The sequence below is a fragment of the Sceloporus undulatus genome, chromosome 6 (genome assembly GCF_019175285.1).
Source record: "Sceloporus undulatus isolate JIND9_A2432 ecotype Alabama chromosome 6, SceUnd_v1.1, whole genome shotgun sequence".
In the NCBI taxonomy this organism is placed as follows: domain Eukaryota; kingdom Metazoa; phylum Chordata; class Lepidosauria; order Squamata; family Phrynosomatidae; genus Sceloporus; species Sceloporus undulatus.
Window position 1 is genome coordinate 122,312,699 of NC_056527.1, and position 18,097 is coordinate 122,330,795.

The following is an 18,097-nucleotide window of genomic DNA, read 5'->3' on the forward strand; positions in this document are numbered from 1 at the left end:
GCCCTCCTGATATTCCTTAGATTGTTGTGTCCATCTTTGGTGGCTTTCTAATATATATTTTTTGCCAGTTCCAAAAGGTTTAAATGCCTCTCCTAAAGTTTAATAATTACCAATAAAACCTTTAAGCTAAAATAAGCTGCTATTTGAGGGTCGCTGCTGGGATGCACATCTTAAGTTGCATTGGGCCTTCAAACTGAAAGAGGGGCCTCAGTCTTGCTCTAAATCAGGGATGAGCAAAACGCAAGCCTCTGTGGCTGGAGAGACGAATACTAGGAGTGGCAACTCCAGCCTGTGGAGAATCCCATGTTGCCCACCCCTGCTCTCCATAGGTACCAGTTGCTGGAGAAGAGCAGGTTAGGGCTCCTGTGCCGCTTGTGGATTTTCCAGCAGTGTTTAATTGACCACTGTGGGGAGTGGATGAAAGTCCATATGCCTTTGTTGTTGTAGCATTCTTACGTTCTCCGCAAAGTTAAATATTGCAAACAGCATTATGGCCTTTTTATGGTACCATTTTATTCATTTAGTACTGTACACCCACCTCCTTCCCTTTGCCTTGATGCTTACCCCAAACACATTACATTTTTTAAAAACCATGGCATTCTGACAGCTAACATAGTGAAGAAGAATGCTAATCTGTGCAAATGCGTTCCAAGTGTGTACTTTGCTTCGTGCAGAAGGTGCATGACTTGCTCCCTTTCAGATGTTGGTGGACAGCAACTCCTAGGAAGCATAGTCAATAGTAAGGGATGAGGAGAGGTGCAATCCAACAAGACCTGGAGGGATACAAGCTTCCCACCTTTTGCTAAGTGCAATATTTGGAGCCTACAAGACCCTTACCCCTATCCTTGTAGCCACCATTACCAGTAAAGACAACAGTGCTCCCTCGAACACCGACAGAACAGTCGCAGACACATGCAAAGCCACTGGCTGTTAATTTATAATATAATGAATTTACAAAATAAAAATACAGGCAACTGTGTTAAATTATTGTACATTGCAGCCCAGAGAGGTGGTTTCTTTTTTGCGAGGGGCAGGGGCACTCTTGACTCCGTTTGGTATAGATTACTGTAGGTGGATAACATGGAGAAGCCAATATACATATATGCTTCAAGGGAGTGGAGCCACAGACCTCTCCCCCAGCAGGGGTTCCTTTTAAATTAATTAATTCCCATAAAAATAAAAAAGATTTAACCCTTTCCAGTCCAAGGATGAGACCACCATCTCTGCAGATGTTTCTGGAGTGAAGAGATACCGTTCCAACCTCTCAGCTGCTGTGTTCTTTGGCTGCCAGGAAGACTCCAGTGGGCTTTGACCTATCCTGCTTGGTTTTTCTATCTGCCTACCAAAGCCTGGTGGAGTTTTAATTATTTCTTTGTAAGGGGCATTAGTGTTCAGAGACAGAACCTGCCACTTGGGACAATGCTATTCACTTTCCAGAGATGGTGATGAACAAAGGAGAGGAAAGAGTGGAGGAATGGTTGGCAACTTTGCATCACAGAAGGCCAGTCCAACAAAAGAGGCAGCCACTAAGAAAAACCCATGCCCAACAAGGAACCACGAGCTAAACTGGACATTAAGGAGGACAACCCACTCAAGCTCTCAAAAGAGACAAGCTGGGAAAAGGCACCTTAAGAGATGCAAGGAGGCAGAGCTTCAGCCCCTCTCCTCCAAATGCCCCTTAGATGTGACCATCCAAATCCTTGGATTCAGTCCTAGTTAATGGCCAGTTCTCAACTCTTATTCCTTGAAGCCACCATTCTCAAAACAGGACAGATCCAGGGAACCTGGATCCTGGGAGCATGCACATCTCTGACTCAGCAAGCGCTCCTACAACCAACACAACTGCCTGTACCTTACCTACTGGCAATGCCATGCGGCAGGTACTCCAGCTCCAGAAGCCTGCCACAGCTGAAGCCTTCCTTCCTCCAAACAAGTCTCACAGGGTCCTGGTTAAGTATCATGCTAACACTGCTCTCCTGAAACAGGACAAGCTAGAGGACATTTTTAAGAAATGCTCCCTGCCCTGTTTACCGGGACACACCTCTCCCACCTAGAGATCCTGAAAACTGCCTCGCTATGACCCTATCCTTCACCATTTTATTTTTAGTGGGGGAAAGGAAGTGCTTCCTGGAGAGAATAGTGAGCAGGTTTGTGGGTGAGGCAACAGCTCATTTCTCCCTGGAACAGCTTGGCACTGGCTGCTCTCAAGGAACAGGGCCTCTCTATTAGGCAGGCTGAAGAATACTTGCCAATACCTTCCTGCCTACAAAAGCCAGGTGGATTTTGAACCCTGACAGAGGAAGGGGATCACATATCATATTCCCCTGTTATTTAGGGGGGCAGACAGCTGCCCCAGGCTTTGTTCCTCTTGAGAAAGGGAAGGGGCAGTCAGGCGAGATGCAAACATTCAAGATTTCTTCCAACAACCCAGAGAGCTCACAGGCTTCTGTCCCGCCTCACAGGGCAGGACAGACAGAGGCACATGGCAGCTTCCACCTGAAAGCAGCTTTCAATCTATGCATAGGCATGACAAGGACCAGGTTAAAGCAGCAGCCTCACTATGGAACAGATCGGAAGGCAAAATGGAGCTTGGAGTTTCCTTCCTGGCTGGGGCCGCTGCTGTCCTCCATTGCAACCAAGGCCTCAAAAATATAACCGCGCCTCCCTTCTAAAGGAGTGTGCGTGTGATAGCAACATGCATCGGACAGGGCACTAAGACAGGAAAGCGTGAGGCCCCGGAGGAAGAGGAAGGCAGGAAGAGGCCCCAACCAGCAGGGAGGGAGAAGCAGCCCTGGATGAGAAAGGGTTAAGAGAGAAAAGACAGGACCTGGATGAGTCGCCCACAGACACCGGCTGCTGCTGCTGCTTTGCCACTGCCACCACCCCTGGCCCCTGCCCTAGAAGGTCTTCCGATGAATGGCCCGGGAACCGTCCTCTTCGTACTCCTTCTTGGACACCCACATCTTCTTGAATGTGTCCAAGGAGGCCAAAATAGAGCCACTGTCGAGAGTGGAAAAGAAGAGGGTCAGGGAGCCAAGAAAGGCCAGGAGGATAAAAAAACACACATTGCCAATAGAATAAATCACGATTGGGGAACCTTTGGCTGTCCAAAACTTCAACACTGTCTATGTTAGCTATGATAGCGGGCACCAGCAAAGCAACACCTGCACAATTGCCACCATTGGATTAAATGCTCTAAAACACACAAGCAGGCTCATATCTGTTCTCGGCATGGAAAACCAAAACCCACCTCCAATAAAGGGATTTGCCTCATAGTCAGCGGAAGGCAGCCTATCTAGACTAAATTCCCCAACCTGGGATCCTCCACATCATAAATACCCACCATCTCTTCCCAAGCTCTGCAGGTTGAGATAGTCTGAAGCCTCGTCAAGAACATTTTAAGCCCAAGGAGAAGAATTAGTCCCCACCTCCTCAACCCTTATTCACACAGTGTGAATAGGCCACAAGGACCATCTAGTTTGATCCCCAGCCATGGAGACCTGAAAGGTGGCCATCTAATCTCTGTTTGTGGTTGAACCCAAAGTGTCTCTGTGATGAGAAAAGCCACTCATATGCAGATAACCAACCACCCCTGGTTTTGCCAGGGAGCCCAGCACAAGGCAGGATGAGTGCATCGACTCAACTGTGCCCCAATGGAGATTCAGCTGGGAAGCCCAACAGGCTGAGAATACTATTCTCCTTTTCCTCTGAGAATGCTCTTACCCAATCCACGTGGAGTATAACCTCTCTTGAGGAGCAGAGATCTACAAAAGGAAGAAAACATCACTAAAGAGACAGGGCCTTGACAGCAGGTATATATACACAGCCTGCTAGTACACTGCATTTGCAGTTTCATTGTTTTTCTACAAGAGTCACACAGTAGTGAGAAGACAAAAGAGACCAAAGCTGCCTCCATGACTTGTGAAGCCCAATTTCTTGTGGAAACATACAATTACAAAGTATTCCTGCGTAAGAGAGAGGCCCACCTCAATCATCTCCAGGCTTCTGTTTATGGTGTGAATATATAAGCCTAGCTTTATGCATACATTTGAATTTAGAGCTGGACCCTGAAATTCCTCTCTTAATTCCTCACCTTAATCTTGACGTCCTTTGGAGCAAGTTTCTTCACTTCACTGAGCAACCGGTCCCCAAAACCTTAAGAGAAGAGAAAGAAGGATGCTAAACTAGTTCAAACACAGTGCTATTCTGTTTCCTGATGTAGGATGTCAGCCAAGATCTTCAGAGATAGTTTAGCTTTGAGCTGAAGTAGGAAAACATCAGATCAGTCGCATCAAATGTTTGAATACTTCAAAACTTTCCACACAAAACAAGAAAGTGAGGCTGGACAGAGATATCAGTACTACTTCTGTGGTGACTGATGACTGTAGAAAAGGCTCACAGTTCTGTGGTATGACACAGTCTTTGCAGATATAAGGGCCCAAGTCTACCTCAAAAGAGTATCAGAAAAAATATCACTGGTAATTATTCTCTATGGTCCTAGCAAGAATTAATCCATAGGGTTTGGAAATCCAAAAGGTTCTCCTAGAAAGAAAATTGGCCCATGATATAAAAGGTCTCACTACATCTTAGAATGCAAACAAGTTCCTCTAAGAAGCACCATACCTTTAAAGAGAGTTGACCCCCCAGACAGGACAATGTTCCCAAACAGCGTCCGCCTCAGGTCCATGTCAGATTTCTGGATGGCGAATGCTAGCACTTCATGGATCCCTTCGCTTTCGTCGCCTATTAGGTCTGGCTGGAAGAGCAGCTCAGGGGCTCGGAACCGTGAGGGACCGACCTGCAAGAAAACCCACAGCATTTAGTGGGGCCTGGTTGGTCATTAAATTCTGGCTAGACCCCGTGATCGCTCACAAGCCAGTGAGCTACAGTTGTCACAAGTCATTAGAGCTTCTTTTGCCATACAGTAACTATGAACAGCTCTGGATGACTGGGAGGTCTGGATCAACCACATTCTTGTCACAAAGCTTCTTTGGAAATCTATGGAAGGTGCAATGGGACAAACCCCCAACCTTCCAGGTTCTTGCTGCCACCTCCAAGAAGAAGGACCCATTTTCCAGTTCAGGGACTTACATCTAAAGTGCTTCCGTCAGGCAGTGTGTACTGCACCTTCTCTGTCTCCAAGGCTTCATCCTTCTGAGGGTTGATAGACAAGTAGCAAGCTCTCTGCAAGAAGGAAGACGCCACATGAGGGGAACAGGTAACAGAAACAAACCACAAGGAAAATCCCTAGCAGTCCTACCGCCCTGATCCCCAGAAATGCTAATGGGACACTGGGACACAATCCACTATTCCTCCTGCTGAAGCTCATCATCTCCTGCAAATGCTGCAACAGTATAATGCAAGACATCTGGTCCCTTCTATATCAGTAGTACCTGCCAAGACGGCTTTAACAGTTCCTGAACAATGCCGCGCCAAAAACTGTTTGTTCTTTGCAGACCTCCGCAGCTTCTTGGTTTATGGAAACCATGCAGCTAGTTGCTTTAAACATTTCCAAGATGAAACTCAGGTGTTGTGTTCTCCTCTTTTCACAGTGGCTACTGACTTCAACCAAGTCAGTGAGTAAGAGGCCAAGTCTCTGCTCACTGATATCCTTTTTCAGGTTCACAAGAAATTTTCTAAATCCACTGGCAAACTGCTGCTCCAGTTTGAGGCAGAGGTGCTTAAATAGCAAGTTAGTGGCCACTTAGGGTTACAATTCCTGTGCTCCAAAGCCTTGGTCCAGTGTGTTAGTCATTAGCCCCAAATGCTAGCTATACAAAAAGCAAGCTGGCTCTGGGTCCGGGGCCACTCCCAGCCCAAAACATCCATCCAACATCCCTGATCTCACCTCCTTTATTGTCTTGACCACTTCAAACTCAGCTGAAGTGTGGAAGTCATAGCCCTCTTTCCGTAGCAACAGGCGGAGATAGCGAGAAACATCCCGCCCAGCAATGTCTACCCGCATGATGGAGTGGGGCATGGCAAAGCCCTCATAGATGGGTACCGCATGTGTCACTCCATCCCCTGCATCCAGTACCACTCCTGTAGTGCGACCTGTGGCATAACTGGAATAGAGCGGCAGACAACAAGGAGGATATTGGTTAGCTTTGGGCACAAGCTTCCAGCATCAATGGATGAGGGTCAGTAAGCAAACAGAAAGGCAAATACAAGTCAGTGAGATTTGTTTTGTCATCATCGGGCAAAGAATAAGGGGAGAAATCCCAGGAGGCCCCAGAGCATATTTTTGACATCTTTTGAAGATGGCATACAAAGAAGAGGCTGTTGGGTAGCATTGGAAGGAAGGAATATGGTTGTCTCATCCCTCCACCTTCCAGCATCTGGATACTCACAGGCTGAGCACAGCTTGCATGGAAATGAAAAGAGCAGGAACGTTGAAGGTCTCAAAGAAAACCTCAGCAGCCTTCTCCCTGTTTTTGCTGGGGTTTAGAGGAGCTTCTGTCAGGAGAACTGGATGCTGGGAACAAAACAAGAAGCTCATTATCAAGTACGGAAATAGCTAGATGACCTAGTGGTCACAGGCACATTTGCCCTAATCTGGGCTGTGTCAAATCCCCTCCTCAAAAGCTACTCTATGCAATAATTCCAGAGTTTAATTTTATTACTTACTGTTTAAAAACTGACTGAACTTTATAACTTAAATAGTTAAACAAAGTAACACAAACATCCCAACGCTAAAGGAAGCACCTTAGTTAACCTTTCCACAACACTTTCTTTTCTCCAGGAGCAAAGTGGAAGAGAAACAGCTTACAGACCAAACTTTTATTACAGCAGTGGGCTGGAGCCACTAAAAGTCTTTCATGTCTCAACTGAAAAGCTACAGCAATGATCCAAGCAAGACCTAGAACAGAGGTGGGCAACTAATGGCTCTTCAGATGTTACTGGACTGCAACTCCCAGTAGCCCTAGCCAACATATGCTAATAGTGAAGACTGATGAGTTCTGCAGTATGTACAGCAATAACTGGAGGGTCACAGGTTGCCCACCCCAATGTGGCGGGTCAAGCTTTTTACACAATCCCCTTGGCCTCAGTGTTCAAAGCAGGTTGTTTAAAGTTTACTCCTGAGAATTTTCCCACTAGGAGAGTCTCTAATAGAATTGTTAGAAGGTATAGCCGTCTGTAAGTCAAATGTCTAAAGGAGGACAAAAAGCAGAGCTCTTCCAACTTTTACCTCTTCTGAGAATGTCTGCAGCTGGTCTTTAGAATAAACATATTGCCAGATCCTCTCCATGTCATTCCAGTCTTTGACAATGCCATGCTCCATGGGATACCGGATGGATAACAACCCTCTGTGCTCCTACATGACACAATGAAGGAAATCTATTGCCATGGTGTCACAAATCCAAATCTGGACCTAAGAGAAGGGGAACCCATAAACATTGGACACCTAGCAGAGCAGTTAAGTCCTTGAAAAGGCACTGGGGATCTCTCACCAAGAGGCCCAATGTGTCATGACAAAAGTCCAAGAGACACAGTATCTTTTCAGCAGGGAAGAGGAAGCAGAGTCCCACCTACTCTTAAAATGGTTCTACTCAAACGTAGTGGTCTGTGGTAATCCATAAGCTATTGGCTATGGTGAGTTTCCAGTAAAGAAAGAAAGAAAGAAAGATATTGTCAGTGGGTGCAAATATCTTGCCAGTCCCTGCACTTTGGGAGGAAAGAGCCTGTGGGCTCTCCACGCCAGAGTGCTTAAATCGCACCACTTTAGGGATCCTCTTCTGATTTTAGTATAGCATTTACTTTAAAATAAACATGCACAATCCATAAAGGTGTGCCGGCTGCTCTGTAGGCTTGTACAGACTATTTACAAGTCCATAGTTCTTTAGCACAGGCAATATGCCTATTTAGAGATAGAAAAGCCAAACCAACTGAAGAACTATGGCTGTCCCCACTTCCAGGAGTGGGTCAGTTCTGGCCTGATCCTCTTCCCTACTCTAGGGCTTGAGGATGGGAATCCCCATCACGAGTGCGCTAGGTGATGAGTGCCCTCTAGATGCCTGGGCCACATGCTGCAAAAATATACCCCCAAAGGAGCAAATTAGCTCCCACATCACATGGCAGCGTAGAAGGTACCTCTGCTTTAGGTCCAATAAAGAGATCTCCTTCAAGAGCACCAGCCATAACCCGCACATGCTTTGGACGGCCCACACTAGAAGGCAAAAAGAGAGAGGTTATCAGTCCACAAGGTAAGGATGATCTGAAAACTGTCATAACACCATCTCCCATTAAAAAAAAAAATGGCCCAATACATCTAGTCTCTAATGCCTTCCACACTTAACTAGATAGGACTAGTAATGCATTTTGCAGTAATACTTACTAGTTTGGGAAGCAGTATTTTGGGATCTGGTCTCCAGCAAAGCCAGCCTTAACCACTCCTGAACCCTAAATGAAGAAATAAAATAGTTAATAGAGAGGCAAAAGACTTCTCCATGCAGAACACATTTGCCAGCCATGAGATGTTGACTGAGATTCAGGCACCGCTTTAAAACTGGCATTAAGAATTTCCTTCCACTTTGCCAGGCAAGCCTCTACTATAAACCAAGCTTCTGCAGACTGAAGGGAAACATACTTATTTACAAAACAGCATAGGAGCAGACATGTACCACACAATTCCTATTCTACGAGACGACACCACATTAACATAGGCAAAAGAGCATACAGCCACTGTATCCTATGTCCTTTGCAGGACACTGTAAACTTGTCCATGTTCAATCCATAGCATTTCCAACTGAAGGAATAGGCTGTGCCTGAGCCCTGACAGAAGCCCTGGCTGGGAAGGACTTCTGCTGAACGTGCATTTAGGAGACCCACTGCCAGCTAGTGCCTGACGAAACCAGGGCTTGGAAATGTTACTTTTTGGATAACAGAATCCATCTCCACTGGGGAATTCTGGAAGCTGCAGGCTATAAAGAGTGGCTGCTAGTCCATCTCCTCATGTAATAAAACCCATAAACATCATGAGTACATTGCAGGAACATGGATGGGAAAGAAGAGAGTGGGAAAGGAAGAACTGCCCATGGCACCAGAAGCCAAGCCAAGAATGGGATCCATCACAGACTTTCAGTCAGTCACAAGATCAGCCTTCTTCTGGTTCTTCAGCCCTGGGACAAACATGGACACAGCTTCCCCACCCAGACCTTGTGATTCGGCATTCATGGATACTCCAAGACCAGGCCTCTCTCTCTTGGAAACAGAGAGACAGAGCATCCCTTGACAAGGGAATAACCCTTCTGGGAACATGGCTGGAAGGCCATCCACCTCTTGGCCGCCTGGTCTTGACAGCCGCCAGTTGGAATCAGACAGTTGCTTCGGAAATAGGGACTGTAGTTTTGGGGGATATTTGGCCTTCTCTGGTGCCAAAATAACCTACAGTTCCCAGGATCCCAGAGGATGGAGCCAAGGCAGCCAAAGCAGCAGCAAACAGCAATGTTGTCAGCAACCCAGATGCAGCCAAAGCCTCACTGTCCATGCGCTGGAGATGGGTTTATCAATGGAGGCTATCGTGGGTAAGATTTTACTTCTAATCCTGCCTTCTCTCAAAAGACAGCTCCATTCTGGTTCCAAAACCACAGACATACTTCAGCAAGAGCACTTGATGTTTCTGTACAGCTTCATAGTGAACTCAGCACCCTTTAAATCACAGTTGTGCTATTAACACACAATTACACAGCTTATCATGTTAGAACCACCATTTTTTAAACCACACGGCAGAAGTAATCCAGTCTGAGACCACTTCAACTGTGTGTGTGTATAGATATAGATACAACCAAATATACATATACACACAGGTATGTGTGGATATATATATATATATATATATATATATATATATATATATATATATATATACACACACACACAAATATCTATAGATGTAGATATACAAATGTATGTATATATGTGTATATATATATATATATACAAATATGTGTGTGCATGCATATATGTCCATGTGTGTGTATGTGTACATATATATTTTACATATGCATACAGAGTACACATATATATGTGTTTATATATACGCATATGTGTTCATATATACACACACACACATATATATGTACCACTTTGATCTGTAGGAAAATAATTTCTATTATTATATACATATATACAGTGTATACATATACATATATATGTGTTTATATATACGCATATGTGTTCATATATACACACACACACATATATATGTATATGTATACACTGTATATATGTATATAATAATAGAAATTATTTTCCTACAGATCAAAGTGGTTCACAGTCATTAAAAGTCTATGACCCATTTCACAGTACAATATATCATACAAATCCAAAAATACAATCAAAGTTTACAAACATAGATAATGTCATCTTTCGGCCTCTGAGGGAGAGAGAAGGCTGGCCCAGTACCATCAGGGGCTAGCCTGAAGAAGGAGGCTCCTCCCTCCTTAACTGTCATCTTTCGGCCTCTGAGGGAGAGAGAAGGCTGGCCCAGTACCATCAGGGGCTGGCCTGAAGAAGGAGGCTCCTCCCTCCCTAACTGTCATCGTTCGGCCTCTGAGGGAGAGAGAAGGCTGGCCCAGTACCATCAGGGGCTGGCCTGAAGAAGGAGGCTCCTCCCTCCCCAACTGTCATCGTTCGGCCTCTGAGGGAGAGAGAAGGCTGGCCCAGTACCATCAGGGGCCAGCCTGAAGAAAGAGGCTCCTCCCTCCCCAACTGTCATCTTTCGGCCTCTGAGGGAGAGAGAAGGCTGGCCCAGTACCAGCAGGGACTAGCCTGAAGAAGAAGAAGAGCCCTCCCTCCGGTCCATCTGCCTTGGTCCAGGCCTCAGAGGGAGAGAAGAATGCTGGACCTGATTCCCTCCCCCCCTCACCATTCCCTTCTCCTTTTGTGTCGTGTCTTTTAGATTGTAAGCCTGTGGGCAGGGAACTGTCTGTTATCCCCTCTATTGTAAACCGCTCGGATTCCCAGTGATTGGGCGGTATATAAATAAAACCTATTATTATTATTATTATAACGGCAATCGGGCATCAGATAACAAGCTATTCCAGTAGGGACTAATTTCTCTACATATATGTCTGTATACATATATATGTGCATAAATATACATTCAGCACATATGTGTGTGTACATATATATGCATACATACATTTGCAAATACAGTACACACACATGTGTGTGCATATATGTGTGTGCATGTATTTGCGCACGCACACACATATACATTTATATGAATTGTAGTTTATTGTGGCCTCCCAGGGCTCTCTGAAAGTGAAGGCCAAATCTCTTAGAAAACTACACTTCCCAGAATTCCATAGCACTGAACCAGGGCAGTTAAAGTGGTCTCAAAGCAGATTATTTCTGCAGTGTGTTTTAGGCCTCAGAAATGAAGGCAGGCACACACACACACACACAAACAGATATAGATAGATATATACTCACACATACTGTATAGATATACATATATACACATATATAGATATATAAAATATGCATATATGTGTGTGTGCGTACACACACACACACACACAACGTATCTAATCAGATGGCTGTCTCTCCCTCCTTGGCCAGCGAGGAGCCCTTCCTTCCCGGAGGAGGAGGAGAGCTGTTGGGGAGAGGAGCCAGGCCCCACCCGGCCTCTCTGCCTGGGTCTCTCCGGGCGCGGCTGCTTACGTTGTCAATGACGACGGGCTGGTTGGCGATGATGTCGTAGGACTCCATGGCCGGAGCCGCAGGGCCTGAGGCCGGGCCGAGCGCAGCTTCCTCTCCCAACGACCGACTCCTCCGACTGACTTGGCTTTACGCTCAGGCCTGGTATCCTCCACCACCAACACCCAGCGCAGCCTAACCCACCTCCACGTCGCCGCCAAAGATAAGGCGGTGCCTCGCCTCAGCGGCAGCCTGTCACGTCTTGCCTTGTTTGACAGCCGCGCATCTCATTGGTCCCTTGGTTGATAAGGGGGCGGGCTTTTCGCATTAAGGTTGGTTGAGAAGTCACGTCGAGGAGAGAAGGGAGGGGTGATGATGTCATAGGTCGGCTCTTAAAGGGCCAGAGGCCTTGTTTTCTTGACAGCCTTTTAGGAAATGGAGGGTTGTTGCTGTTGTTTATGATTCCATCCGCACTGCGGGGATAAGGCAGTTTGACATCGCTTTAACTTCCCTGGCTCCATGATGTGGGATCTGGGGTTTATAGTTTGATGAGATATATAGATATAGATATATATCTATGGGGGAATATTTGCCCATAGGGAAATATTGGAGCACACTTGTCCATAGGGAAGCATTGGAGAGTATTTGACCAGACAAAAACCACCATACGATTTAATTAAATTCAAATTAAATTCCAACAATAATTAAAACACATTCAAGTATTTTTCCCTTTCTTCATCTCCCTTGTATTGTCTTTAATTGAAAATTAAAAATTGTATTTAATTAAAATACAAGAGAAATGCATAAAGGAAAATATATATACTGTATACTTGGATGCGTTTTAATTATGATATAGATTTTATATATATATATATATATATATATATGTTCTGTTTTTTTAAAATTCAATACAATTTGTATAAAAATAAATACTTTAAAAATCCCATTTAAAAGGTTCAATTAAAAATACATTAAAAAACAATTAACTACCCTTAAAAACCTTTAAACGAACCACGGTTTCCCTAGTGGCGCCGGTCTTTGTAGTCCAGCGAGGCCTAAGAGCCCTATAGAAGCGCATTCCAGGCGCCGCCCGGATCGACTACAAATCCCAGCATGCCGCGCGAGGCCGCCATTTTGTCAAAGAGGGCGCTCCCCTCTCGCTTTCGGCTTGACGTGCAGTAACCGGAAGTGGCGTCACCGCGGCGGGCTGGGAGCGCTTTGGTGCCCTTCGCGAGGGTCCCCGAGGGCAGAGCTGCGCATGCGCTGGTAGCTATGGAAGCCTGGAGACGCTGAAGGAAGGGAAGGAGGTCTTGGATTCGAATCCTGGGCGTCGTTTGGGAAAATGGCGGCGGCTGGAGAGGCCTCTGAGAGGTAGCTCCCTCCTCAGCTCAGAAAAGTGATCCTGTGGCTGTTAATTGTGTGTCTTTAAGTGGTTTCTGACTTAATGGCGACCCTACCATAGAGTTTTCTTGGCCAGAGGGGCCTCTGTTATGGCCTCCCTCTGAGGCTGAGAGAGTGTGGTTTCTATGGGCAGGATTCGAACCCAGGTCTCCCAAGAGTCATAACGCTGAAACCAATTTTGCCATGAAAAAAGGGGCTTCCAAATATATCAGGCGAAAGCAATGGTTGACATTAAACAAACAGCCCAAGAAGAAATGGGGAGGAAGGAGAAGGAAGGAAAAGGGAGATGGAGACAGAAGAGGAAAGAGGAAGGAAAGGAGGTGTAGAAAGGGAAAGAAAGATAAAGAGTGAAAGCAAGAGAGAGAAGGATAAAAGATAAGAGTGAAAGCGAAAGAGATGCAGAAAGGATAAAAGACCAAAAAAAGGCAAAGGAGGCGCTGAAGGAGGAAAGCCATTATTTGCTTTGTTTTCATGCTTCTTTTCTCCCAGAACTACTCATTTAAAATGTTTATAATCAGTTTTAAAACACGATAAAACTGATTAAAAAGCATAACAAAGTTATTATTATTATTATTAAACCCAGTAAAGAAAATAAAGGGGGGGGGGAGTGAAAGCAAGAAATGAGGGTGTCCCAGGTTCAAATAAATACCACGAACTGACATTCTGGCCTTTGTCTGCCGGTTCTTCCTCTCCTTCTCTTCCAATCTCAGTCCGCCGTCCAACAAGGAAGGATAAAACTGACCTACTTTGCTCAGCCCTTGTAAAAACCACTGAGATTAAGCGTCTGAAGCGAATTAGACGCTCGGGCGAAATGTGGCAAAAGTAGGGCATACTGGGTGCGCCTGCTTTGCGTCTGGACTATGCTTCTGCCTTGGGCCTGTTTCTGAAGACTCTGGTGTCTGGGGTCTTCCAGATATACTAAGGAAAGCTTTGGGAGCATAGGATTTGTAACAACGGAAGCTTGCAGTGATTTGGGTCTTTGCTGTTACTGTTGTCTCTCTCTGGCAGGCATTGCTGGGTCTGTTTTGCCACCGAGGGCGACGACCGGTCGGCGGAGTGGGTCTGCCCCTGCCGCTGCAAAGGCTCCACCAAATGGATCCACCAGGCCTGCCTCCAACGCTGGCTGGACGAGAAGCAGAAAGGCAACAGCACAGGGAGCGTGAGTTGCCCTCAGTGTGGCACCGAGTATCACATTGTCTTCCCCAAACTAGGTGAGTGCAAGGCTGAGCGGGCCATTCCTGGTCTTCCTTGAGACTGAATAGTATGGGCAGGTTCTCAGTTGTAGAGGCAAAGGCTGGGGAGCTGTCCAGCAGGAAAGACACCCTTCCAAGGCAAAGTGTGTGTTTTGCGGGGAGCAGCCAGAGAGCTGTCCAGCCAGGAACCCAATGGAGCTGAGCATAAGGGGATGTTGGACCAGCAACAGTCAGACTTGGAGATGATGATTAATCCATTTATATCCTGCCTGTTCCCCAATACTGGATCTCAGGACAGATTACAAAACATCAAACGTTTAAAAGCTGGCTATAACATCTAGTTTTGGGGCTCAGCTTGGCTGTGGCAGGTGGAAAGCAGAGGTTAGAGAAGTTACCTTTTTGGAGCATCCCCAGCCCTCACAGCCAATGGGAGCAAGGATCAAAATATGGCCGTCTCTCAGATTTCCTTTCAGGCGGCACATGCAGAGCCTGATCTGTCCGTAAGCCTGTCTTCTTCTAAAACGCAGATGGGAAACCTGCAGCCCTTGACCTGTTGTTATGGGACCCTCGTTTCATACAGCCTACAGAGATGGTGTGTGTGTGTGTGTAATTGGGTGGCACAGAGAGGTAGTGTGAGTGGGTTCTCACTCCATTTGTTCCTTAGGCTTTTTTAGAAGATAGAAATATATCAGATGTCTCTGAAGGCACCTAAATGTCCAGGAAAGAAATGTGATGATTGCTGAGATTCAAGTCACAAGATTGCCTACAAGTCTGACATTTTGTAAACCTTCTTTTTGTAGGACCCTTGGTCTATTTCTTGCAGCAAGTGGACCGGGTTTTATCTAAAGTGAGCCCCTTTGCTGCAGCCGGCATTGTGGTGGGGACGCTTTACTGGTCGGCCGTCACATATGGGGCTGTCACAGTGATGCAGGTAACTGGGGTTTACAGGGGAGGCTTCCAGTGATGCTTCCAGTGATGCTCAAAGCAGCATAAAGCTCTGCTTATTCATTTAGTGATTCATTCTGCACCCCACGTTCTTTCCCAACATGGGACCCTTTCTACTGACATGTTTTTTCTTCTAGCTCCTTGTCACCAAAATTTTCACTATGCACTATTGAGTTTTCCGTGTGTCTGGAAACTAATTTTTGGCCAAGAAACAACAAATAGCAGTGAATATTCTCTCCATTTCTACACAACAGTCAATCTGACTCCCCATTAAGGACCACACTTACATAATCTATTTCTATTCAGTGTCGCATGTCCTGAATAGAATATGCGCCTTGCATGACTCATTGCATAATGGCACTCATGCTGGCACAAAGCCACAAAAATATTCCAGACTGTGGTTCCTCTGTCCTTGGTAATGGAAGCAGAAGACTCCCAGCTCTCTTTGCTGGCAACAGGACTGAGCCTCCCCTCCTTTTTGCAGGTTGTTGGACACAAAAAGGGCCTGGACGTGATGGAGAGGGCAGACCCGCTCTTCTTGCTCATGGGGTTGCCAACCATCCCTGTCATGCTGGTTCTAGGGAAGATGATCCGCTGGGAAGATTATGTGCTACGGGTCTGGCGAAAATACTCCAGCAAGCTCCAGGCCCTGCAAGCCTTGGTGCCTGGTGAGCATCTCTCCTTGCACATCATTCTTTGCCCAGGTTGTGTTTTTACCCAGAACACACACACACACTGGGAGGCATCAGAGATTAAACTCCCTGGCATGTGCATTTGGCGCATGATGCACAGAGGGAGGCAGGGATCTCCACTCTGTTGTGCAGGCATGTTATGGCTGCATGTCTATTTAATTCAGGTGGGAACTTCCAGATGTTCCAGGACTGTGTCTCTCATTCTCCCTCACCTTTAGTTGTCCTGCATCATGGCTGAGGGAGACTGCAATCCATCAATACCCAGAGGACTGTATTTCCCACTCCAGGTTCATATGAAATTTGCACTGAGGAAGGGTGAGCCTTGCAGCCAGTCAGATCATGCAAAACGAGAAAATTTACACAGTGCCTCTTATTTTGAAGACCTTGCAGATCTCTGGACCCTTTATCCAGCCCAACCCTGCCCCCAAACATCAGGTTTTTCTTGGTATTGTAATCCCCCAACATGCACTCGAAGTATGTCTTTGGCATCTTATGGACTAGTAACTTGCTTTTGGGAAGGAAGCGGTAAATGGGAGCAGAATTTCTCAGGAGGATGAGTTCAGTTCTTGGGGCCATTTTATATACCTATTCTTTGTACTCCCACAGAGTTAGGATTTTCTTTTTCTCAACTCACTTTCCATCCTCCCAGGAGTCAGCCGTCCCGTTCCACAGGTCCCGCTGGCTGAATCGCGCTACCAGAGTGACCATCTCTCCATCTCACGCACTCTGTGTGGAGCCCTGGTTTTCCCTTCCATTGCCAATCTAGTCGGCCGGGTGATGTTCCGCAGAGTAAACTCCAGCCTCCAACGCACCATCCTGGTGAGTAATGAGATTGGCGAAGAAGGCAGATCAAGTGGCTGCAACATTTGGGTCAAGTAATGGCCCAGGTAACAACACTCTTCTCACAGGCAGATGTCTTGGTGACATCTGGATTCTTTACAACGATATGGAGTACTGGGTTGACCTTCTCTCCTTCTCCCCAGTAATATTAGGTCTCTGCCTCTCCAGGGTTCACTTCATGGGTGTGAGGAGAAGAAAGGTGATTTTGATTTGGGAGATTATTTGGATCTGTGCTTTGTTTGTATGTGGGGTGCACAACACATGAGCTGACTATGGGCTCCAGAGACCTGAAACTACCCCTATTTGGGAACCTCCCAAAAACAGAATTGCACCTGCAGAAGCTGTGGAAACCACAGTTCCCTTCTAAAACAAGCATGCCCCCATGTAACCCAAATTCTGGATTTTTGAAGAAAAAGAAATATGAGTAACCATCTGAGCATTTCTAGCTTCCTTTGGGAGGAAGTGGTGTTAGCCCATAGCGGGTTCAGGGACAATGGAAAGTGCCACCCCAGGCCCCCTAACATCACCCAGCCTTGGCTTACATGTCCTTTTCTCCCCCTGGCAGGGTGGCATCGCTTTTGTGGCCATCAAGGGAGCCCTGAAAGTTTATTTCCGACAGCAGCAATACTTGATCCAAGCCAACCGGCGCATCCTCAACTTTGTGGAGAAGGGGGACATGGAGAAGGACTCTCCACAGCTTGATGAAGACAGCGGCAGTGAAGCAGGGCTTAGCTAGGGTGAGACATGTGGAGGGGATGGATGCACTCCCTGGCCCACTGCAAAGTTCATCACAGAAAGCACTTTCCTCTCCAGAAGAGATTTTAGGTTGGACAGCTTTACTCCAAAATTGAGACGCTGACAAGCAGCCTGGCCTTGGCCCCGTCCTGTTGGAAGATAAAGGCTGGGAGGCATTGGCGGGAAAGTTGGACTGGACAAAGGGCATCACTGGGTCTACTATGAGAGCAAAACCTATTTTCAAGCTGATGGCTTCCTTGCAGTCTGGCATGTTGACCTCACACTGTTCTGTCCAGCTTTTCCACCATGTTTGTTTGGAATTCTGTGTGGCATCTCCTCTGATCTCTTTGGAAACCATGGTTTAAATTAAAAACAGACAAACAAATGCTTTTTTTGCAATGCATTCCTCTTTATATGTTAGGAATTAATTGAGTTTATTTTCTTTGCTTATTTAACGTCAGTGCTTCCTTTTCCTTTGTTGATGTTCTCCAGGGAGGCCCCATGATATCTTGCTTAAAGGGCTCATCCCTTATTCCCATTGTGTGTATCCTATGATACAAGTAAGGCAGATAGATTAACCCCTAAAACCACTGCAGTGAGCTTCAAAGCTGGGTCCACGACCCACACCTTTCTTTTTCTCCTTATGCT

At 46.2% G+C, this 18,097-nt stretch overlaps 2 protein-coding genes across 2 annotated transcripts; one reads left to right on the plus strand and one right to left on the minus strand.

Annotated features, from left to right (window-relative positions):
• Positions 1-919: 919 nt before the first annotated feature.
• ACTR1B (actin related protein 1B) lies at positions 920-11,841 on the minus strand. Its single transcript, XM_042471581.1, has 11 exons — positions 11,668-11,841; positions 8,336-8,400; positions 8,092-8,167; positions 7,190-7,315; positions 6,351-6,475; positions 5,849-6,065; positions 5,092-5,184; positions 4,624-4,798; positions 4,094-4,155; positions 3,724-3,764; positions 920-3,000 (listed from the first exon to the last, which is right to left on the minus strand). Exons 1-11 carry the CDS (start codon positions 11,713-11,715, stop codon positions 2,898-2,900), a joined length of 1,131 nt encoding a protein of 376 aa, XP_042327515.1. The 5' UTR covers positions 11,716-11,841; the 3' UTR covers positions 920-2,897.
• A 990-nt stretch (positions 11,842-12,831) lies between these two features.
• LOC121932691 (E3 ubiquitin-protein ligase MARCHF5-like) lies at positions 12,832-17,834 on the plus strand. Its single transcript, XM_042471582.1, has 6 exons — positions 12,832-13,014; positions 14,053-14,255; positions 15,038-15,168; positions 15,667-15,850; positions 16,524-16,693; positions 17,280-17,834. The coding sequence occupies exons 1-6, from the start codon at positions 12,986-12,988 to the stop codon at positions 17,448-17,450; spliced, it is 888 nt and encodes a 295-aa protein (XP_042327516.1). The 5' UTR covers positions 12,832-12,985; the 3' UTR covers positions 17,451-17,834.
• The last annotated feature ends 263 nt before the right edge of the window (positions 17,835-18,097 follow it).